The 23436-nt window shown below is 36.1% G+C and overlaps 2 protein-coding genes across 5 annotated transcripts; one reads left to right on the top strand and one right to left on the bottom strand.

Annotated features, from left to right (window-relative positions):
• Positions 1 to 4: 4 nt before the first annotated feature.
• Vps33B (vacuolar protein sorting 33B) lies at positions 5 to 2908 on the bottom strand. 2 transcript variants are annotated; one of them, XM_074104344.1, is made up of 2 exons: positions 2508 to 2908; positions 5 to 2374 (listed from the first exon to the last, which is right to left on the bottom strand). In XM_074104344.1, exons 1-2 carry the CDS (start codon positions 2663 to 2665, stop codon positions 580 to 582), a joined length of 1953 nt encoding a protein of 650 aa, XP_073960445.1. In that variant the 5' UTR covers positions 2666 to 2908; the 3' UTR covers positions 5 to 579. The 2 variants fall into 2 exon arrangements, with proteins under 2 accessions (XP_073960445.1, XP_073960446.1); XM_074104345.1 differs by having other exon boundaries at positions 2494 to 2576.
• A 296-nt stretch (positions 2909 to 3204) lies between these two features.
• Positions 3205 to 22302, top strand: Idh3a (isocitrate dehydrogenase [NAD] subunit alpha, mitochondrial). Of its 3 annotated transcripts, none has more exons than XM_074104504.1 (7): positions 3205 to 3313; positions 3649 to 3816; positions 4029 to 4207; positions 10955 to 11170; positions 11677 to 11812; positions 12769 to 12882; positions 21524 to 22302. In XM_074104504.1, the coding sequence occupies exons 1-7, from the start codon at positions 3287 to 3289 to the stop codon at positions 21749 to 21751; spliced, it is 1068 nt and encodes a 355-aa protein (XP_073960605.1). In that variant the 5' UTR covers positions 3205 to 3286; the 3' UTR covers positions 21752 to 22302. The 3 variants fall into 3 exon arrangements, with proteins under 3 accessions (XP_073960605.1, XP_073960604.1, XP_073960603.1); XM_074104503.1 differs by lacking the exons at positions 3205 to 3313; positions 21524 to 22302 and adding exons at positions 3335 to 3569; positions 16789 to 20501; XM_074104502.1 differs by lacking the exon at positions 3205 to 3313 and adding an exon at positions 3342 to 3569.
• Positions 22303 to 23436: the final 1134 nt, after the last annotated feature.

The raw sequence follows: 23436 nt of genomic DNA, 5'->3' as shown, positions 1-23436 counted from the left end.
ATATAAAAAAAAACTGTTTTATTTTCCTGTATCAAATAATTTAAAGGGTTCTTACAATATGAGTATCAGTTTATTTACTTATATTAAATATTATTTTTTTGCCATAATACAAAGAGCTTTATGTGACAAGCTTTTCTAGAGTTTAGACATTTCAAAGAACTATACACATATTACGAATGCGCGCTGGACACTGTCATTTTATACAGGCTAACGGATTATTCTAGAATTCTAGATGACAATCTGAGAACATTTTAAAACCTTCAATTTTACCAAGGATTAAAAAACGGGCTATTAGTATAAAACATATACTTAACAACTTATAATATAATACTCAGTCCACCCCGCTTTATATTATTTCATGTCATATAACTTTCACCATGTATAAATAAACAAAACGCACAAACGGAAAAAAACAGTTTGATTTGATATAATGTACTGTGGACATAAAATCAATTTACATAACTGACTAGTTTTATAACATCTGCATTATATAAATTATTAATCATATGAAAGAAATCCTAAAACCATTCACCGGTTGCTTCTGCGGCACACTGGCACAATCGCTTCTTAGCTATAGTTTCAATTGCTAGCAGCCATAAGATCACTACCACTTGCTATACAATCACTAGCTATATAAATCTTGCTACCTGTCGTTTTTTGAACAACATCACAAGCTGCTATTTCCGCATAATTTACACCACCTATAACATAAACCAATACACTTTTAGGCTTAAGAGGGAACACACTGTTCAACTTAGTATCATTCTTCAGTAGCTTACTCAAATTCTTTGCATCTCTGCAGCCAAATTCAAAGTCGTTTTGGGGTTTTAAATTTGAAAGCTTTTCGTTGAATGTTTCCATCCCCACTTTAAAAGTATCTAGGATTTTCCCTCCCACTTTTAAATCTGGTAAAGCCGATAGTTTTGTTAGTATTTCAAGTAAGGAATCCGATGTTAAGACTGCAGAGCATATTACTGATATCAAAGGTACATAACCTCCATTAAAAACATAGCTTGGTGTTGATTTTCCTACATTTTCCGGTTGAGATGGCAACTGCTTTAACTTGTTAGCTGTAGTCTGAAAACTATTCTGCCATTTAGGCAACCGATCACTCAAATTTCCTAAATTTGAAATATTTAAAGACAACTTCAAACTTGAAGGCTGAATGAGAAATCCGGCAGTGATCAAATTGCTGAAGATGTACAGAAATTTGTAACCAAAAGCAAGCAAATATTTGTTTACTAATGTATTATATTCATCATAAGATAATCCTTGAGTTAAACTGAGCAAACACATCAGACGCAAGCTATTGTAAATATGTATGTCTGTGCCAAAATTTTCATCTACAAATGTGAAGTTTGACTTCTTGTTTTTGTTATTCAACATTTCCGTTTCTGCCAGTTTGAGATTTTCGAATTTGTTGCTCATTTCGGATATTATAGTTTCGCAAGCCAGAACATGGTTCACTAAACTTTGCTTGAAAAGAGTAACCTGCTGCAATTTTGTTGCCACAAAATGCTTCATTTCCTGTATCCCTAAAGCCTTTATGTCCTCATTTTTGAGCAGTTTCGCTTTAGAACTTAAAACACTTAAAACTTCAGAGAAATGCCTATGTTTTATTTCACCATATAAACTATCTATAGAACTATCTAAAGTCATAATAGTACTTTTCGTTTGTGCATTTTGTTCTTCAAAATCAAAATTCAGCTTTCCTTTCTTGATCTTTGTATCTTCAACATTTAATTCTAAGTGACCGCAACTAATGTTAAAGATCTCACTTAACAGGCCACTGTAAGTGGCAGGGGTAAGCAGACTGGATGCATAATCTTGACTTCTGTCAATCACAATCAATGCACCAATTTCAGTGGAACTTTGTTCTGTTAAAAAATCTCTATTATAAGTCTCATTATAAACCTCCAGTATATCCAGAACGCTAGCTGATAGTTTTCCAGCTGAGAAAATGGCTTTCGGCCTTCCAATGACATGGAATAAGCTCCATAAAGCCATGGGAATGCTTGACAACAAGGAATGATTTTGCTCAACAAAAAATTGCTTGAATAAGAACGGTAATTCTAAGCTCAGGAGCTGTTCGTCTAGAGCCATTAATTCCCAGGTAAATGGATGCAGCATAACAATACCATGGAGACCTCTGTTTTCCAGTAAAGCATCAAAGGAGCACACAACTTTCGGAAGTATTATTATATGAAAGCAGTTCTTGTCGGATAAAGTGGTATTCTGGCTGAGTACTGAAGATATCTGGTCCAGAACACACTTGTATTTTTGAACACAGGCTGGGATGAAGTAGACTCTGTTTGTATTAGCAGTGGGTCCCAGTTGGGGGTCCATTTTATAGATTTTGTCAATTCCATGTTGTCTGAAATAAAATCATAATTTTTTTCAATATCAACATATACGTCAAATCACGTTTTACTCAAATGACAGAAAACTACTGCGAAGTTCTATAAAAATATTTACAATAAAAATCACTCTCACCAATACGTTCTTACCTAAGCCAGCTTACTCCACAAATCCTCTCTAATGGCTTGATAAGTGAAGGGTCAATTATAAGATCCTTTTTATCACCACAAAGTGACAATATACGTTCTAATTTGCATTGTGAAATTACACATAAAGAAGTTAGTTTTAAAGCCAGTGGCTGTTCCATATTTAAGATTTTCAAAGCTTATTTTACGCTTATTTGTTGGAGCTGATAAAAAAGAAGGGTCTAGTAAACCTAATTATAAATTAACTCTTATCGTTATTAAAAAAAAAAATTAAAAACCTAGACAAAGTTAAAAACTCATACACAACACAACAAACAAACTACCCTATATAAAAATGTACTCTGTGAAACAAACTATAAACTAATTCCAACCCATCAAAACCATTTGGATGGCAATTTGGAAGTTGACATTTTAAATGCTACCAGGGTAAGAAAAGAAGACTTGACGTTTAATCATATCATGTCTGTGGTTTAAATTTGGCACTGGTAACGCAATTTTACGAATTATGTTCCATTGCACGTGATTACTTTTATGATGAAAATGATTGTTAAAGTTTTTAAATTATCAAGTGAATTAAACAATTTTATCTTGATGTGGCATTATATTGAAAATTAATCACTCAGTTTTCCACTAAAAAATTTAATCAATATTATACATGGTTCACAGCAATTTCCGGTCATGCGCGTTATCATTTTTTCGCAGTCGTAACGTAATTTCCTCCCCCTCCGCCCCTTCACCGCGGAGCTGTCTCTCGTCCGTCGTCGTATAGCGAAAATTTGGAAATGGCTTCAAGAATTATCAGGAAAATTGTAAGTTTATAGCTGGGTGTTCCACTTCTAACATTCTTTGCGTGTAGTGCATGCAATTCCCATGTAATCAGTCCAAAGAGACCGTACGCTTCTATTCTTGCATTCCAAAAATAGACTAAGTATAGTTATGTCGAAGAATTACATAAAAGTGCTTTTGAAGCCTTTTCGTGAGAGTAAAGTGCTAGGAAGTTTGCTGAAGTGGTTCGAGGGTGGCGCAGGGGAGAGTACCGGAGGAGCTGGGGTTGGGATTAGAGAGGTCGAGTTTGGTTTTCAGTGTTTTTTCTATTGTTATGTGGTTTGGAGGTTATATGACGGATTTTGGTGGTTTCCTGTAGGTCCCGGTGACAAAAGCTGGTACAGCGCAGTACAGCTCGGGCGTGCGGCGGGTCACGCTCATCCCGGGACATGGCATCGGTCCCGAGATCACTGTGGCAGTGCAAAAAATATTCGAGGCCGCAAAAGTACCCATTGAATGGGACGAAGTGGACGTCACAGCTGTTAGGGTAAGCCCCTACGTGTTATAAATATATGACATACACTTGCGAATTATGAATTAACATGCTGCTCAATACTTAGGAGTTAAGTGCATAATAAATTACAACTGTCAGTTCAGTTATCATTTTATTTAAACCCAGTAACTTTTTTTGTTCTCTAAAAAACAAAGGAAATAAAGCTCATCCTACTGCAATATAAACTGAAAGTGTATTAATTTTAGGGACCAGATGGAAAGTTTGGCATTCCTCAAAAGGCCATAGACTCTGTCAATGAGAACAAGATTGGCCTGAAGGGGCCTCTCATGACCCCGGTCGGTAAGGGTTACCGTTCGCTCAACTTGGCTCTACGTAAGGAGTTTGACCTGTATGCCAACGTGAGGCCTTGCAAGAGCTTAGAAGGGTGAGTACCTTTTTTTTTTTTTTTTTTTTTGCTATCTATGTTGGACAAAAGCTTCTTGATTTGGTCAAATAAATGTTAAGGGGCTACCTGACAGTCACCAGCAGCAATATCTGACACAACAAAGTGTGCATAAATATCTGATACTGATAAAGCTCTATTTCTATGCAGGTGACTGTACCTGATCAAATTCACTGTTTTCACATAACTTTAGAATTAAAATTAAATTGAAAACAGTAAAATTATGAAGCCTCATGGAAACTAAATGATTCATTACGTTCATAAAAAATAGTTTAAAACTTAACTTAATCCTAATAAATACATAAAGTTGGTCTAGTTCATTGACCCAATTTATTTATTTCTCCTATCTTATCATCATGCTCTTTAACCCTAAACTTGGCAGTGTATCTTATAAGATACATAATTTTAGATCATCTTTTTGTATTTTTTTTTAAGTTAATTTTGTTAGATCTACAAGAATCCAACGAGGATTGAATTCAGTACACTTGACTCACCTTGCCAAGTTTAGGGCTAAACTTTTCATTGACATTAGAATCTTATACATCTAAAGTTATAAAAAAATAATTTATAAAGTAGGTAATAAAAATAAAATATTCTACATAGAATTTATCATCAGAGGCCAGAATTTTTATGGCACTTTTTGTCCTGTCTTAGTGATTTCTTCACTTATCCCACTGTTTCATACTTCAAGTGTCAATTTATCTTTTCATAAGTGGGTACTTTAACGTAAGGTAAGGTAAGGTACTATGTAGTGCTAAAATAGCATTTAACTATTCATGTAACTTACTTATAGTACTTGAAATTCATTTTCCTTGTGACTTTTAATATTTGTCATGTAATTTGCTATTCTATCTGTGGTTATGTTAAAATTTTAGAAGATTCAGCAGAATAGGCTCATTAGCTTTGGTCAATTAGTTTTAAAAACTTGTATGGATCTTCAGTGACATTGTGAAATCAACCTTGGAATTGTAAACCAAAGATATTGGTTGCCATAAACAAAAATATTACAGTTGATCCTTAGAATAGAAGTAAATTCCAACAGGGGAGATAAACAATATGTACATCTTAATGGGATCCTGTCTTTTCACCAAAAATTACCCAACTCATTTCCCAACTGCTTCATATAAGTGAACAATTTTCATTCTGAAACTGAAAATTATTCAGGATATATTTCAGGACTATCCTGTAGGTAGAAACTAAATGTACCCATGCTCCTGTAGAGGCTAAAGTTAGGTTAGTTTTATAACAATGCTGTGGTACTTACAGTTTAAAAAAAAGTTGTTTGTCCATATGAAGCTGTTAGAAATTAATCATTTGGTTGACATTTATTTTATTACCTCTTAATAAGACATTTATTCATAATTCACTTACAGAGAAAATTCTAATTTAATAGTGCATAGACTTATATAGTATTGTTCTAATGACCATGCAATAATGTTTTAATAAGTCTGGGCGAATGGCACTGCGTGGGTAGCAGCCCACGCGCTGGGCGTGGCGCAGATAAAAATACTTCCGTACCCATGAAATGAAAATGCCCAGTTTATCGAAAGGTGAAAGAAGACATTTATTTACTAACACAGAAGTTACAGCAAAATTAACACAAATAAAATAAAAATAAAAATGTAAGAAACTGGCAATTGCAAGCTATTCGTGTGTCATTTTTGCTACCTACAATCCAACAAAATTAATTATGGAGAAAACTTTAATATGTTCAAGTAGAATTATCAATGCCTAGTATATTCTTGAAATTTATTGTGCAGAACGCTAGGGTGGCAACAATTAAAACAGATTCTGATTTTTATTTATATTTTAGTTCAATAAAATTATGTATGATTATTTATTTAATATAATATAAGTTGTTAATCTGATTTGTAATTGATAGTCCCTGAGCAAGCCGCGGAATGAGCGTATGTTCCTGCCATACTAGTAAAAACCGCATTCAAGTCCATCCTTAGGCTATTAGTGGTATTACCCTCTTTTTGCGCATTAGAGCATTTTTTAGGCATCAAGCATTTATTATAGGCACTTGTATAATCAAACTTATGATAATGTATGTATGTAAAATAAAACACAAAAATAATACAAAAATAAAACAAAAAACAAAGAGTACAAAGGCGAACTTATCCCTAAAAGGGATCTTAAAGTAAGGGGTCTTATAGTGACATAAAGGTGTATAGATATTTTTAACGTCTTGGTAACGTACCTACATATAATTTATGCCCTTGTCTGTATTAACAAATGTTAAACAACCGAAGAATGTTTTAAACTAAATACGTTTTTAAAAATGTGAATTAATATTTAGTTCAAATTCATAAATTCGTTCGGATTTATATTTTGATAGAAGATTTAATTTGTAAATAGCAATTTGCATATTTTTTTAAATGTAATTTTCTATAAATAGACATATCACTATGGTTTACATTTTGTTGAGTAGGTACCTAGACAAATTTTAATAGACTAATAATAAAGTACTAATAGGTATAAGTTTACCTTACACATCAGCAGGAAGTTGAAAAATTACAATGTTGGTTTAATCAGCGTTGAATGTAGGCACCCGTAAACACTGCAGTATACACGTGCTCGTGACGCCGCCATTATTAAATAAAATATTATAGTATGTACCTAGTTACTTAGTACCGAGCGTTTATAGCCACGTTAGGGAATCGAAACGGGGGCGAATAGAGCGGGCAGCGCGGCGCAGGCGCAGCACTCACTCGACCAGCAGGGCTACTCCGAAACTCGAAGTTCGTGTCGTGCGGTCCCTCTGACACTTATACTATTTAATACGAGAGCGAGAGGGACCGCACGACACGAACTTCGAGTTTCGAGTTTCGGAGTAGCCCTGCAGCAACCGGACTGCGCAGCGCGCGGCCTGGCACTGCGTAGTGGTAGTTTTATCGGGTGAAGTTTGGTTAGCGGCCGTGTAAGACGCTTCGCTGTGTGCGTGCTTCGATTCGGGCGCTTTAGTATGAAGTCGAATTACTGCCTATATTACTTGTATTGTGACGATACGCTAAGTGATCAATTGATTCTGATAATGCTATCAGAAAATTGTAGCATTTGATATGAATATTGTTATTCTGATAAAGTGATAACAAAATGAGACACATATTTTTAGCAGAGGTATGTCTGACTAGTTTAGCTTTATTTGTTTTAAATGTACATTTGGCATTTTTTGCATCAAGCATTTTTTTATGGCTTGTTTCAAACATCAAGAATTATACAAACTCGAAAACACGCGTTTTCTCAGAGATAAGACGAAGCTAGATCGATTGTACGCCTACGCCCCCATAAACCCTCCATTGCAAGTTTCTTCGAAGTCGTTAGATCATTCGGAGATCCCCTAATAAATGCCTACTAATAATCATAAATGCGAAAGTGTGTGTGTTTGTATGTTTGTCCGTCTTCCACGTCGAAACAGAGCGACGGATCGACGTGATTTTTGGCTTTATGTGTCAGAGAGTGACATAGGCTACTTTTTATCCCGAAAAAATGGACAGTTCCCGAGGGAACAGCGCGCGATAACCGAATTCTACGTGGGCGAAGCCGCGGGCATAACCTAGTAAAATAATAAATACTTCTCAATGTTTGTCAATTATGTTTATTTCTTTATTTCAGTACAAAAATAGATGTAGGTGCAATAATTGCTTTTTTTAAATGTATTAGACGTAATAGTATACACTGTGTCTTAAGGGCGGTAAATAAGGAATTACGAACGAGAGTCTAGACTCGGTGCTTTAATGAGCCGATGTTCGTAATTCTAGTACCGCCCGTGCGACATACAATGTTTTACATCACATTTACGAGTAAAATTTTATATTTGTAAAAGAAAAAATATAATTGTTCCAAATATTGCCAATACCTAAGGCTGCGCTCTTGGCAGCGCCGCCCTAACCCTGCTGTTTATTTCTGCGAGAGTGTGTCTGGTCTGTGGCACCGTAGCTCTTAAACGGGTGGAATGCGGGTTTTTTATTTGAAATCAGGATTTCTAGCGATGGTTCTTAGACATGTTTCATCAGAATCGGTTTAGCCGTTTTTGAGATATTGAACTTTGAAGTGACAAAGTCGGGGGTTTTCCAACTTTTTGTTGGTTAGGTTAATTTCGCGCATAAACGGTCACCACTACAGGTTGCAAGCTCGTGGCACTTTAGGCTGTTATTGTCACAAAGTCCTCCAGATTTCGGACTTATTTGTTGACGACACTGACAGTGTGATGTAGATATCCTATCACATACGTGACTTAGTCTAGACATTAGACAAGATCAGATAACTCTCAAGATAAACTGCAATTCGTCATATTGGCATTTTGATATCAGCGTCCAGTCCACGCCTCCAAAAATCTAGTTTTAGCCATAATACTTAGTCATAGTTTGTAAAATAAGTTACAAGTCGAATGTCCAAATTTATAAATGTCAAAAAAATCAACCACTGGGTGGAAAAACCTCTGTTGAGAGGAATCGTTTTATTTTTAAAACGAATTTTCCTGCTTTTTCTAGCTTCAAATACCTATTTTTATTAATTGTGAATGTCAACCATGTGTACATAATATGTGTATGTAATTGATTATATTATAATGTTACCCATATACTGAGTCAAAAGTGGTACTTTAGTGATATGCAGATAAATTGATAATAGTTCAGGATGTCAGAAATGCTTCAAGTACAATTTATAGATCATGAAAATATGTCACAACCAGTCCACAGATGAGATATCTATCATGTATTACTTTTTACTTATGCTTAAGCCAAAACTGTAACAAGGGTTTGAATACCTGTATAAAATAAATATAAAACAATTTGCGCCAGAGACTTTATTACAGAATATTGTTACCAAATAGTGTGATGCAAAACTGAATCAATGAAAAGATGTATGGAGCGACCACTGATTCACTTTTGCACCTATCATAATATTTATTTCTGTAATTACTACTAGAGTATCCTTATGGTTTAAGAGAGTGGCTCTTCAGTATAGACTCGTCAATTGTTTGCTTTATAAATATAGAATTTTTGATGTTCCCATTTAATTTTTAAAAATTGTAGCCTAAAACAAAATGGCTAGTTCATGAAGTGTTTATATTTTCTTATATTACTTTTTATATTCATTAGTTCATTTGACGAGTGGTAAGTGCTGGTGAGTGGTGGGATGGGTTTCAAGGGATATGAAGGTCATAAGGGAGTTTTATGTTTTTAATGTAATTAGTTGAGAGTACCCGCCACTGATAAAAATCAGCACTATTGCAATATTGTATTTTGTCACCTTATAGACAAAATACAATATTTTGATCACCAATTACATAATGAAAGACTATCTCTGTAATGTGTACTGACAGTAAATACTTAAACGTCAACATAATTCTTTACCCTTTTTATATAAATTGAAGATACAATCAAAGTAGTAGACATTGGTTCAGTTATTCACCTAACTGTATTAGCAATAGTACCTATCACGTAACTACTGGAGCTGTAACACGAGACTGATAAGGCGTTATGATGACACATTGTTCCGACCTTCTACTAGATTACTACTACCTAGTACTGGTTACGTCTAGCTCGTACGGGTAAAGCTAGTTCATTCACAATGGCGCATGCAAATTGAATATTTATTCTTGATTTATTCAAACGAGCGGTCCACATAAAGAAATGGCAGGTGTTTTCTAACGCGTTAAAGTCATTGCGATAATAATAAAAAATAAAAATTATTTATTTCTTACTCAAAGTATCCATATTGTGTTAGTAAGTCAAAATAATAATAATAAAAACTTAAGAATATATTAGTGACAGTAATCAGTGCCCTTAGTGTAAGTTTTCGGTTACGAAATACGTCTACGATCGCGTTCGCGTTAAAATCTCAATTTGTATGGAAACACAAACATCGCAAACGTTCCGCTGGAGGCGCTGTTCGTGTTTCCATATAAATTGAGATTTTTACGCGAACGCGATCGAGATGTATTTTGTAACCGAAAACTTACACTAAGGGTACAGAAAGAGAAAGTAGCAGGAACCTATTATTGACAGTCGCTTGTTTACGTTTTTGACGTGGTATAATTTGAATAGCAATCAATGTATAGTCAAGTGCAAAAATAAGTATCTATTAGAACCACTCAAAAATGTGTTACTACGGCCTTATTGCGTCGGATAAGAGTCAGTGGTACTTATTTTTGAAACGTTGTATAAGTTCATGATTTCACACTTGAAATGAAAATTCAACAACAGGTTAAAAAGTCGTGTTTTTTTTACAGAGATGTTCAGTTAATCTAATCACCCAAACATCTGCTGAAAGATCAATTTGTATATAGAAAGAAAGAGAGAAATAAAGAAAAACATTTATTCGTGACATTTTATATACTCAGCGGCAAATAATTTGACCCACTCTACATACAAAATACCTAGTACTGCATACATTAGAGGGCCAGATTTTTTGGCACTCAGGATATGAATATTAAACTTAATATAAATACCATTTCTATTGCAAGAAAACAACTTTTTTTTATCTACTTAATTGACTTTACGAAAGAGCCAGCCAGCCCTCTCATTCTGAGAGGAGCCTTGTACAGTCAAGTGCAAATATATCATACCAAGTATGCAGTATGGTCGTGTATACATCTTTTTGTAACTTTGGCCGTGTTGATATCTTTCCACTTGACTATACCTAGCAGACTGTATATGGATTAGGATGATGATAATGATGATGATGAACAACAATACCAAACTCAATACTTCTCTCTTCCAGCATCAAGACACTGTACGACAACGTGGACGTGGTGACAATCCGCGAGAACACAGAAGGCGAGTACTCCGGCATCGAGCATGAAATAGTGGACGGAGTGGTTCAGAGTATCAAGCTGATCACGGAGGAGGCTAGTAAGAGGGTCGCCGAGTTCGCTTTCGAGTTCGCCCGCGACAATAAGAGGAAGAAGGTCACAGCTGTCCACAAGGCCAATATTATGTGAGTATTCAACAGCAACAGTCTATTGGTGGCTTGGTTGTGAAGCTTGATGTAAACGTGTAGTGCATAATTATGATTTTTCATCGTAATTTATCGGATAGTTCGTATTTAGGCTCCGTTTCCACCAGAGATGTGCGAGGAACCATTGCGAGGAGTGTGTTTTCATAAACCAATAAAAACACTTCATTTACCTATCCTCGCTTAGCATAGCTCTGGTGGAAACAGGTGAGCGTAGCGAGGTTTTTGTATATAAAAACAAGAGAAGGATGTGCGCTAGGAATGTGTTGCTAAATACTCAGTAGTAGCGGCCAGAGGCGCGCGCGCTCCACTCCCGCCTCACCGCACCTTGCTCGCTTACTTGAAAAGAGCCCAACTACATATCCACGCACCGCTCAGTTCTTACATCTCTGGTGGAAACAGTCACAATGTTCCACATCCTCGCACCGCTTAGCTACCTCGCACATCTCTGGTGGAAACACGGCCTAACATTGGAGCTATGCCCCCAGGCGCATGTCGGACGGCCTGTTCCTGCGCTGCTGCCGCGACCTGGCCACCAAGTACCCGGACATCAAGTTCGAGGAGCGCTACCTCGACACCGTCTGCCTCAACATGGTCCAGGACCCCTCCAAGTTTGATGTGCTGGTGAGTCACTGTTGAATCATCAGACACTAGTGGGATTTTGGAACGCTCTGGTCGTTTTCAAAACATCCATTCCCAAAACATCGTTCCTGTCACTACCTTTTCCTAAATAACCCGTTTCCTGATATAAATTGCTTTGAAAAAAGATGCTCTTAATTTCGCACTAATTCTTTTTAAACAACAAATCTACAATTTTTTTATCCTCCTGGGGTTCAAAGTGATAATACTAGTACATAATAGAACTTATATCTTTTGAAAAAGGAATAAAGTGTCATTTTCTCTGTATCATTCAAATTTACAAAAAAAAAACAACTTTATCTATGAGACATTAAGTTTTAAATTTCGATGTCATATTTTGTTGTATGGTGGGCCGCATGAGGTTATAAACCCCATTTCTTACGCCACACTTGATACTATAATAAGTGTAGTGGTCAGGTGCCAAAATCGGGGGACATTATTGCACTGGATTAAAGTTTGTATCTCAGTTGATTGGGGTATATTTATGAAGGTGGTACATTGTAATACGAACACTTAAAACCTTATTTTTAAATTGCATAGAATTCTGACGATTGTCATAATTTGACGTGTCAGGGTTAATAAATTATTTTTTTCTACTAAACAAATTGACATAGGAAAAGCAATTTAATTAACTACAACGTTAATTAGTTAGTTAAATTAATTGCAGGTATAGTTAGCAGCAGAAGTAGTAGTAAGTAGTGCTCAAAATGATCTAAATACTCTCATTTTGATTTCAAATTGTTCATAATAATAACTTTAATAGATATGTGTTTATGTTAGTGTAAATTCTGAAATCTTGGAAAATTTATTGGACAAAATTATATTGAGTCCTCTTTCGTACTATTCAAATACCTACGCCGTTTAGGTAAATAAACATTGGAATTTCCCTCCCCTATAACCTTCTTCTTGATCTTTTTTAATGTGTATGTTGCATTTTACAGGTCATGCCCAACTTGTACGGTGACATCATGTCGGACATGTGCTCGGGTCTGGTCGGAGGCCTGGGCCTCACCCCGTCCGGTAACATCGGCAAGAACGGAGCACTGTTTGAGTCCGTAAGTATTATTTTCCTGATGAGATGCAAAGTGGATTACTTTGGTAACTATAGTACATTGTGTCTTAAGGGCGGTAAATAAGGAATTACGAACGAGAGTCTATTAGAAGCTCGAAGTCGAAGACAGGGCTTTAATGAGTCGATGTTCGTAATTCTAGTACCGCCCGTGCGACATACAATGTTTTTCATCACATTGCGAGTAAATTTTTATTTGTAAAAGAAAAAATATAATTATGAATATTGGCCATACCTTAGGCTGCGCTCTTGTCAGCGCCGCCCTCCCCTCCCCCTCCCTCAGCATGTGCCTGAGCCGCGTGTGCATGTGGTCCTGCTGCTGCCATGCGCAGCACCATCAGTACGGGCACGGACTCATTTACCGACCTTGGGCTTCATGACAAGCACATTAAGGTTTTATTATGGGGTTGCAATCAAGGTAGCCTTCATGTTTTGACACTGTTTACGAGCAAGTGTGATGAAAAATTTGAAATGAAATGAAGTACATGTAAAATGGTTTTCATAAGTTTCATAATGCTTCATTTGGAGGAGGCAGTGAGTGGTTCAATGTTTATGTTACTGCGATAGCATACATACAAATATGATTGGACACCAATGGAGTTTCTGCAGGGCTACTGCGAAAACTTTTGAAGTTCGTGTCATTCGGTCCCTCTGACACTTATACTATTTAATATGAGAGCCCTAAGAGTAGGCCCTATGTGCCTCTGTATCGTGAAATCCGTTTGACAACTTTTTTTTTATTCTACTGGGTGGAAAACGAGCATGTGGGTCTCCTGATGGTAAGAGATCACCACCGCCCATAAACATCTGCAACACCAGGGGTATTGCATCTGCAACCATCTGCGTTGCCAACCTAGAGGCCTAAGATGGGATACCTCAAATGCCAGTAATTGCACCGGCTGTCTTACTCTCCACGCCGAAACACAACAATGCAAGCACTGCTGCTTCACGCCAGGATTAGCGAGCAAGATGGTGGTAGCAATCCGGGCGGACCTTGCACAAGGTCCTACCACCTGCAAAACTGCACACTTTAACACTTGTATCACATTTGTGATTGTTTAAATAACACAAATACTGATCAAAACGAACCCAAACACGATATATCTGCTATAGTTTTATTAAGAGAGTACCTACTAGTGTTCTGGATATCCTGGCTGCAGCATCAGGCCGAGAATTCCATAATCTTGCATAGCTATATAGCATACATGGGTGTTTCAAATTTTAGGTCCCAAATATGTTTGAAAGTAAAGTAAATATCCATTATGCGTCTAAGATTCCTACCGCAGCGAACAAAAGATCTGATGATCTTGAAACGGCTGAACCGATTTTGATAAATCATGTCTAAGATCCATCGCTAGAAAACCAGCTTTCAAATAAAAAAAACCGCATTCAAATCGGTCCACCCGTTTAAGAGCTACGGTGCCACAGACAGACACACAGACACACATAGCGGTCAAACTTATAACACCCCTCTTTTTCGTCGGGGGTTAAAAATGAGCCAATCGCAAACAAGAATGTCATGAATGTCGAACGGACTTCTCAATACTGACGCCATTTAGCGATATTTAGAGGCTGTTTCACCATCCATTGATTAGCGTTAACCGACGGTTAAATGTGATGCCGTCTCTATCTATTCGAACAAAACAAATAGAGACGGCATCACATTTAACCGTCACTTAACACTAATCAATGGATGGTGAAACAGCCCCTTAAATTAAGACAAAAAAATTACTAATTAAAAAGAAACAAATAGTGAGATTATAAATATTTCAATTATATATTTGTACACTTATATATTTCTATAATATCCAAATTATTAATCAACACTAGAACAATTACATGAATAGGCTCCTTAAAGTATTTTTTGGTTGACTAGGTTTTGAATACGTAGTGTTTCAAGAGAATATGAGTAAATAAAACATACAATGGATATTTGAAAAGTAAGTCTTTTCGAGACTATATACGTGTTTACTAACCGGTGTGGATCATGTCCGTCCATATTAACAAATGTGTGAAATCAATTATGCATGACACGAAACTAGTATATGTATACTAAACACACCCCGTTATCTGTGTTGCAGAATCATTGAAAACGCTAGGGATGGCACTGCAATTATTTTTTTTAACATGTGCCTAGGTATATACAATTAGATGCACGCACATTTTTGTTATTTATATATTTTAAGTTTTAAAACAAAATAAAACCTCTTTTCAGCCCGTAATTAAAAGAGGTTTTATTCTTTTTTTAAACTCCGTAATAGGTGGTTGCGTAATTTATTTGTCAATATTAATTAATGTCGTATATGATTCGCTCGCTTAGTATTCAATTAAAATCATACATTTCTTTAATGATCACGCTGAATTTTCGCAGTTTAAAAGGGAGCTGATGGCGAAATTAGAAGAAAACGCTTAATAATATTTATTAAGACAACTAATGAAAGTATACAAATCTGTTATTCTACCTGTAAAAACATTCTTTCAAAAAACTTTTTATATACCAATGTCACATATCACATTGACAATAAAATAAATATTGAGCGACAACCCTATGACTTAGTTTCAATGGATCTGCAACACTGATAACGGGGTATGATACTAAACTTAGGACTGTCCAGTGATACTAAATAATATGTGTGAACGAGTACTGCCTTTTCGCAACGTAACGTTTGGCAACCTGATTCATTTCGCAAACTCTAAAACTGTAAATATTTCAGGATTTATTTCAGGGCCATCGTGTCGAACCCTTTAGGTTTGGTTAGGTTAGTTTTATAAAAATCCTGAAATATTTACAGTTTCAGAAATATTAAACAGTTGGGAAATGAAAAGTTGCGAAATGAAACAGGTTGCCAAACGTTATTCGCCGAAACATTAGTAAACCATTTGTGAATAATCATATCAAAGATTCGTCCATGCCAAGAAGAATGCGCCGCAAGAAACTTCTCAAAAAGTCATTTTTAGAGTTCCGTAGGCAACTAGGAACCCTTATAGTTTCGCCATGTCTGTCCGTCTGTCTTGTCTGTCAGTCTGTCTGTCCGCGGCTATGCTCAGAGACCGTTAGTACTAGAAAGCTGTAATTTGGCATGAATATACATATCAGTCACGCCGACAAAGTGGTAAAATAAAAATAAAATATAATAATTTTTTTGGGGTAGGTACCTCCGACAGACGTAAAGTGAGGGTGATTTTTTTTAGTCCCTTCGTTAAGAACCTAACTGAACATTTTAACTAAGCATATATACATTCAGTGGAATTTTAAAATGCTTCATCCATTTAAAAAATTGGAGATGTATAAAGTCTCCCTAAACTTTCAAGAATTGAATTGAAAGTCTCTCGATGTCAAAATAATAATATAATTTTGAAATATATATTCATTTAAACAAATTTACTTTGGCATATCTTCTTAATATATAAAAATGAATCCCTATTTCCCTTGGTCACGGCATCACGCGTGAACGGCTGGACCGATTTCGCTAATTCTTTTTTTGTTGTGTTTGCTTTTGTCAGGAGAAGGTTCTTAAAAAAGAAGTTTTAGAAAAAAAAAAAAAAACTACACAGGGGAAAAAGCCGCGGACACCAGCTAGTTTAATATAAGATACATGTTCCTATGTGCCATCAACAATCATGGAAACTATAATTCAACCTCACATCTACTGTCCGACAATACAGAGTAGAAAGAAAGATTTCACGTCAAAATTGAAGTTACGGTCCTTAATTTGTGATCCATTTTGAAAAAAAAAACCTTTCAATTGCCATACAAGATGATCACTGGATCTTGAGTGGATCCCAAATTAATGATTGTGTAGCGTGCACCACAGAAAATGATTCTTTCTCACTCTTTAATGTCACCACATCGTAACAAAATCCCTTGTGACGCATGCCACTAACCTTCCAGGTGCATGGAACAGCTCCAGCCATCGCTGGGCAGGACAAAGCGAACCCCACAGCCTTACTCCTCTCCGGGGTGATGATGCTCCGTCACATGGGCATTAAAGAGCAGGCGGAGAGGATCCAGGCCGCCTGCTTCAAGGTGCTCAAGGAAGGCCAAGTGTTGACGGAAGACCTGGGTGGTAAGAGCACCTGCACTGCATACACAAACGAGATTATAAAGAATTTAGATTAGATTCTAGTTTCTGGTCACTGTTGAGGTCTGTTGTGTTGTTATAAATAATCCTGTATCTGTATACAAGGTGTCTTCAAATTGTTATGTAAAATTTGATAGTTGAATATCGAATTCGAATGGTGAAGTTTCCTATGATCTGATTACAAGTCCAGATGGGGCATTTTGGGAAGCTTCGTCCATGGTTTTTAGCCGTAATTTACTAGTAGTTTAACTGATGTTCTCAGGCCTGCTCTCGGAAGGGAAGGGCTTGTTATTGTTCTTACGCGGGCCCAGCGATGAGTAGGAATCCACACACACCGCTGCTTTGTTGGTGTGTTCGGGTGTCTTTATTTGCTTTTGAATTAAAGGTTGCTCAGTGTTGAACTCATTGAGAAACATTCATCTATCCACCATTCAAAATTAAAACAGTGACCATACAGTGAATCATACTGTTCAAATAATAGTTAAAATATTTGATCAAATTGTTGACTAACAAACCAATGTTTTTCTTAGTTAAAATGACACAGTAGTAGCGAATTTACCTTATTTTTAATGACGCAAGGATGAGACAAAAGATCTCTATGACATTACTGCCAAAGACACTTAAAAACGCACTCAGAGACATAAATTTAGAGCAAGCATATCCAACAACGGCTAAATAAAAACAATAACCCTCTTTCGGGCAGTCGGGTAAAACTGTTATTTTCTGACTCGACTTAGACGGAATCATTGAGTCTCGATGGCGCAAATTATCAAAAGTTGAATTGCTCATTTTGTATTCTACTTCTTGTTATGTTGGCTAACACACGTGTATGGGTTAGAAATAACCAAATCACTATATGCCTACAATATTTGAAGAGTTTTCTCGGTTTCCCTCATCATTTATCAGATATGACTTTTTGACATTGGGACCACCTCGAGACTGTACTTTTTCGAAGAAAAAAAAACTAAAATCGATCATCAAGTGATGTAGAAATCGACGAACATGTATAAAAAAAATACATACATTGGAACATAGAACTCCACCTTTTTTGAAATCCGTTTTAAAACTGAATTGAATTAATTGCAAATTAAGATTAAGTTGTTCATTGAGGACAAAATTCTATGTGAAATTTGGAATTTGGTTGAGTTTTAGGGTTTGTTACTCTTGATTGATGTTTCTGGGTGTGGCAGTGAGATTTAAAGTAAGAGTCTAGGTGCAATGTCTTGAACATTGGTGCATTTATTGTATTTAAATGGGGATGATAACATTGTGGTAATTATTTAACCAATAAGAGAGATGAATAGTTTACTCAGTAGTTTAAATGATCCATTAAAAAGTATCCAAATATAATAGGGTTTGTACTAAAATGTGAAATAATTGTTTTTTTACAATCGTACAATCTTCGTACTTTATAGAGTGTAATATATTTTCGACTTCATAAACGGTCGGATAGATGTAGTGAAAAAAGTTTTTACACAGGCAGAGTAAAAATCAATCTTATATCAATGTCAAGACTGACATGGAAAACTTTTCTCACTTTAACTAAACAGTTCTAAATAATCCGAACAAAATTTGAGTTCGTATTTCATTGTTTACTTCCCCATTTCGACATGAATCCTAAATTGTAATAATGGCCTTAACATCGTTGTTGTTATAGTTCAAATTAAATAAACTAAGATAAATACTGTTGTATTTTAAATTCCGAATCGATCATCTCGAATGTATGTCAATTATTTTACTTATTCGTTCGCCATCTAAAAAAATCTATAGCCAAAATGTCGACCTTATTAAGTTAGACAGAGCGTACTATGTATTGCGCTCTTGCTCTAGCTCAGTCTGAGATTGATATTGTTAATTTGAAATGGCCATGTTATTTAAATTTTATAAATAGTCTTGCCTTACAAGACTACAGTTACTTAAAGTAACCGACTTCAAGGAAGTTGTAAGCGGTATAAAACATCGTAGTTCCAAACTTCCAACACAGAACACCTTGGTTGGTTGGTTGACCCTTTGCCAATCTTTACAACGATTTTGAGTGACAAAGGTTGAATATACGGCATAAAACAGTAGAAAACTTATGAAAATGATAAACATTTTGTATGTTATATTATTGCCATGTTCATGCATTTTGCGTTAAAAATATGACAGTAATAATAAGTGCTCTCACATTCAATTTCTGCCCTTTTGTGTCGTACAAGTCGCCAGCAACCAAGGTGCTCTTTGTCGGATCCCCGAAATACCACGTGGCAGGTGAATGTTTGTTTTGAAATTTGGCGTCTGTCAAATTGAATTTGACGTTAAAAAAGACATGATGATGATGACGACAATACTCGCTCTTTGGGCGTTGGATTGCGTTAGTTTAAGATTGACATTCCTTCGCTTTCAGTATTTTTAAGTTAGTTTATTGATGCATGGTCGTTAACATAAGTTTAGTGATATAAATGGCTGTTTTCTATTTAAGTCGCGCAAACTTAAATCTTCAAAGTAAATAAAGAGGATCTTTTACTGATTATAACGTAAAACGGCAGTGAGGAGTCGACCAGCAGCGGACATGTGAAAGATATTGGTTCAGTCACGCTTTTCCCGACCGATTCTAACCGTCAGTTAACACTAATCAATGGATGGTGAAACAGCCCGTAAGGGTTATTTCACTACCCATTGATTAATTTTATTTGACTGATATATAAATGTGATGCCGTCGGCGTCTATTCGAACAAAACAAACACAGTCAAATAAATTTAATCAATAGATTGTGAAACAGGGAGTAAATGTCAGATTGACTTTTAATAAGGCAATTTTTTTAGTCGACTACCTTTCCAGTGTTTTTTAATCTGTGCGTCGCGACCCCCCGGGTGCTCGCGGATGACCCTTAAGGGTTTCGCAGCCGCATTGTTATTGTGTATGATTATGAAATGTTTATATTATTAACGTAAGATTAATACAAATAACTGTAAGTGGTGGTAAGCAGGGGGTCGTCAAAAATTTTCTGACCCATGGGAGTCGCGTCCTGAAAAAGTTTGAAAAACACTGACCTATACAAATTAGAAAAACCGTTTCACCTCCACCTTCGGTACTGTCATAAATGCTAAATAAAGAAACTTGGTCAAGTGTCTTGCCGGCTGTGTCTATGGGTATGACATTTTTTACTATTAAAAAAAATGAAGATTAAAGTTTGTGGTGCAATTAGAAATTTGTATTGTGTTTTTAAAAACACGCCGATTTGTTCCTCACTAAGTATTAATTTAATGGATATGTTACCATTCATGTCATAGACAATCAGTATTTTATTTTATCAATGTGTATACTTTTTTTTCAACAGGGTTGCCAAGTATTTTTATAATGTATTTTTATTTTGCTTAAAATGTGATTCAGATAAAATCTGACAATAAAACGTACTTTTTAAGAATCTAACTCCAATAGATATTTGATGCTTTTGCAGGTAGTTAAAAATGTCAATCATTTGTGTATCGTTTTATTTATTAATTTATTAAGAATAGACGCCAAAATAAAAAAGACGATTGAATTGTTGTTTTATTCATGTGTGTATTCAACCGAGGGAGTACTTGTGCTTTAGGTACTTTATATATAATTGAGTCTTGGTTGCACCAAAAAAGAAAGAAAAAAAAAGCCGTGGTGGCCTAGCGGTTTGACCTATGGCCTCTCAAGCAGAGGTTCGTGGGTTCAAACCCCGGCTCGCACCTCTGAGTTTTTCGAAATTTATGTGCGGAATTACATTTGAAATTTACCACGAGCTTTGCGGTGAAGGAAAACATCGTGAGGAAACCTGTACAAACCTGCAAAGCAATTCAATGGTGCGTGTGAAGTTCCCAATCCGCACTGGGCCCGCGTGGGAACCATTTCCCAAGCCCTCTTGTTCTGAGAGGAGGCCTGTGCCCAGCAGTGGAACGTATATAGGATGGGATGGTTGCACCATGTAGGAAGCTAGAAAACGAATGTTTGTTGCAGACAGAATTAACATATAGCGGGAATCTTTGAAAGAACTCGAACGCGAAATACCTTCGAGTATTCAACTAGAATACCTACTCAAAGCGAAATACGAAAGCAAAGAAGCGCAGCGCTGTTGGCTTCCCGATTAAAGTAACCGGGACAAAGAACTAAGTAGGCATTTTATGAATAACTAGTGTTTACCCGCGTCTTCGCACGCGTAAACTATTCGATCCGGTACTTACATTGAAATTTTCGGATTTCACAAAATTCCCGTAGGAATTCCCAAAAATTAAATCGTGGTTTTCATTGACGTTGCATTAAAAACAACATGCCAAATTTCATGACAGCCCAGCGGTTCTTATTTTGAGATTTTATCCCTATCCTGTGGGAATATCGGGATAAAAGTAGCCTATGTGTTATTCCAGATGTCCAGCTATCTACATACCAAATTTCATCCAAATCCGTCCAGCCGTTTAAGCGTGAATACTTACGAAATTACAGATTATTAGGGAAGCTGATTGCACGCTTAATAAGGCTGTATCAACCTGTACCTCCAAAAAACAAACAAAAGACCTCACGTTATTTTTGTCCACACAGGTCCACGGCACCGCCCCAGATCTCGCCGGAAAGGATATGGCTAATCCTACCGCTCTGCTTCTGTCGTCCATAATGATGTTGAGGCATCTGCAACTCAACGACCACGCCGACCGGATCCAAAACGCTTGCTACGAGGTGTTACGCGAAGGCAAACACCTTACCGGTGATTTGGGAGGCACTGGCAAATGCAGTGAATACACCAACGCTATTATTTCTAAGCTGAAGTAATTACATGAAGAGTATTATCTCGAATTTTAATTCCACCAAATATTCGTTAAGTTTAAGGCGCGATATTTGAAAAAGGACGCCTGTGCACTTTTTAAATTCTGTTGACAGATAAGATAGTTTAATGTAGTGACAGATGATTTGACTTCCGGTTAGCACGCGCGTATTTTTGTTGAATAGCTGTGAATCGGAACGTCACTGCGAACGGCGGAAAAGTTTGCTAAAACATTATTGTTATTGCTTTTTAGAGTCTCCTACAGAATTTATTTATTTGTCAACAAAAAATAAATATACGATGTTATAAATTAAAGTATTATCAAGTAGAAATAATTTTCTACATGCATATCAGTTGATATTTAAGCAGAGTTCTGCTTCTAATTAACTTTCGATTATTGGAATACTCACTATATTTGCAATAGACCTACTTAGATTTGTAGTTTAGTACCTATTTTAAATAGATATTTATTTATTTATTTATTGGTATTTTCACTGCAAGTTATTCTTTCAGTACAGTGTCGACAAATCATTTAAACTTTGTTAATAAATTTGTTCCAAAAAAAATCTTGTTTCCATACTTATTTTTAGATAGTTTTGGATGAGATTTGCTTGACCTGTTAGCTAGCCAACAAAAGTCAAGCAGCTGATTGAATTATTGACTGATTGACATTATCAAGACACAGCTTATTTTTTTATATCAAATAGCTGGCAAACGAGCATGCGGCCCATGGACACCTACAGCATTAGACTCTGGCCAGCGAAAGCAGTCCACGCATTTTTTACGAAACTTTAATCGGGTATAATTTTTGAGATTGTCAAAATTGACATTCTAGCCATATGGACCATTGACATCTATGTAATGATATGGACGTTAGTACGTCCATGTTCTAGCCTGGCTTAGATAATTTTGATACTTCTGCTGTAAGAAATAAATAAATTATTTTTTCTTTAATTGTTCAACCTCCTACCATCCTCAAAATGGAAAATGTTATTTATAAGATTATGTTAGAATTAAAATGTTTGAAGATATATTCAATGCCAATCTGATCAAAATGGTCCAAAAATTGATGCATCTGGACTGTACGTAAATGGGCACTGACAAAAGTTCATAAAATTGACCAAGGGACTACTACTAAAGTGCATCAACAACTTTCACACATTACTATAATAAATGTTGATGCAGCTTGAAGTCTCGAGTATAATTTAATATCTGGAAAATTTAAATAAATATCTAAGTATCAACATCGTTTAACAGTGTACAGCAAGTGTTGTCAGCCTCATTTTGTTTTAATTTGCTGCGGTTTGTCTGGGACAGCTTTCGATGGCTGGCCAGTCTAACATTAGGACTGCGGGTGCGTTGCTACCCTAAAAGAGGAGCTAATGGAGAAAGGGGGCGGAGGGGAGTTGGGACTATGTACTCCATTTATTTTAACATTGGAAACTTAACGGTAAAATTTGCACATGTTTTTAAATGAAACAACGGAACTAGAATTACGGAATTATAAATACAGGAAGGTTTTAATGTTTGCAAGACTGCATTATAATCTAGTCTAATACTAAATGATCTGTGCGTAAAATGGAACGATGGCTTAAAAGATTGCGCCCATGTTGCTATGTTGCTTTAAAAATATTTTTAAAAGTACAATTCGGAACGTGGCCGGCTGTTACTGTCAAAACGACAGTTGTCAATG

This window comes from Choristoneura fumiferana, chromosome 21, assembly GCF_025370935.1.
Source record: "Choristoneura fumiferana chromosome 21, NRCan_CFum_1, whole genome shotgun sequence".
NCBI classification, from domain to species: domain Eukaryota; kingdom Metazoa; phylum Arthropoda; class Insecta; order Lepidoptera; family Tortricidae; genus Choristoneura; species Choristoneura fumiferana.
Note: the sequence above shows the minus strand (reverse complement) of the source record. Positions and strands in the feature narration are given on the sequence as shown.

Bases quoted from the DNA above. Each gene is read 5' to 3' on its own strand.
- Vps33B (XM_074104344.1), bottom strand. From the start codon at position 2,665: ATGGAACAGCCACTGGCTTTAAAACTAACTTCTTTATGTGTAATTTCA. The intron at 2,375-2,507 runs GTAAGAACGTAT...ATTTTATTTCAG, and splicing joins TGTGGAGTAAGCTGGCTTAG to ACAACATGGAATTGACAAAA.
- Idh3a (XM_074104502.1), top strand. From the start codon at position 3,441: ATGTCGAAGAATTACATAAAAGTGCTTTTGAAGCCTTTTCGTGAGAGT. The intron at 3,570-3,648 runs GTCGAGTTTGGT...GGTTTCCTGTAG, and splicing joins CTGGGGTTGGGATTAGAGAG to GTCCCGGTGACAAAAGCTGG. The intron at 3,817-4,028 runs GTAAGCCCCTAC...TATTAATTTTAG, and splicing joins TGGACGTCACAGCTGTTAGG to GGACCAGATGGAAAGTTTGG.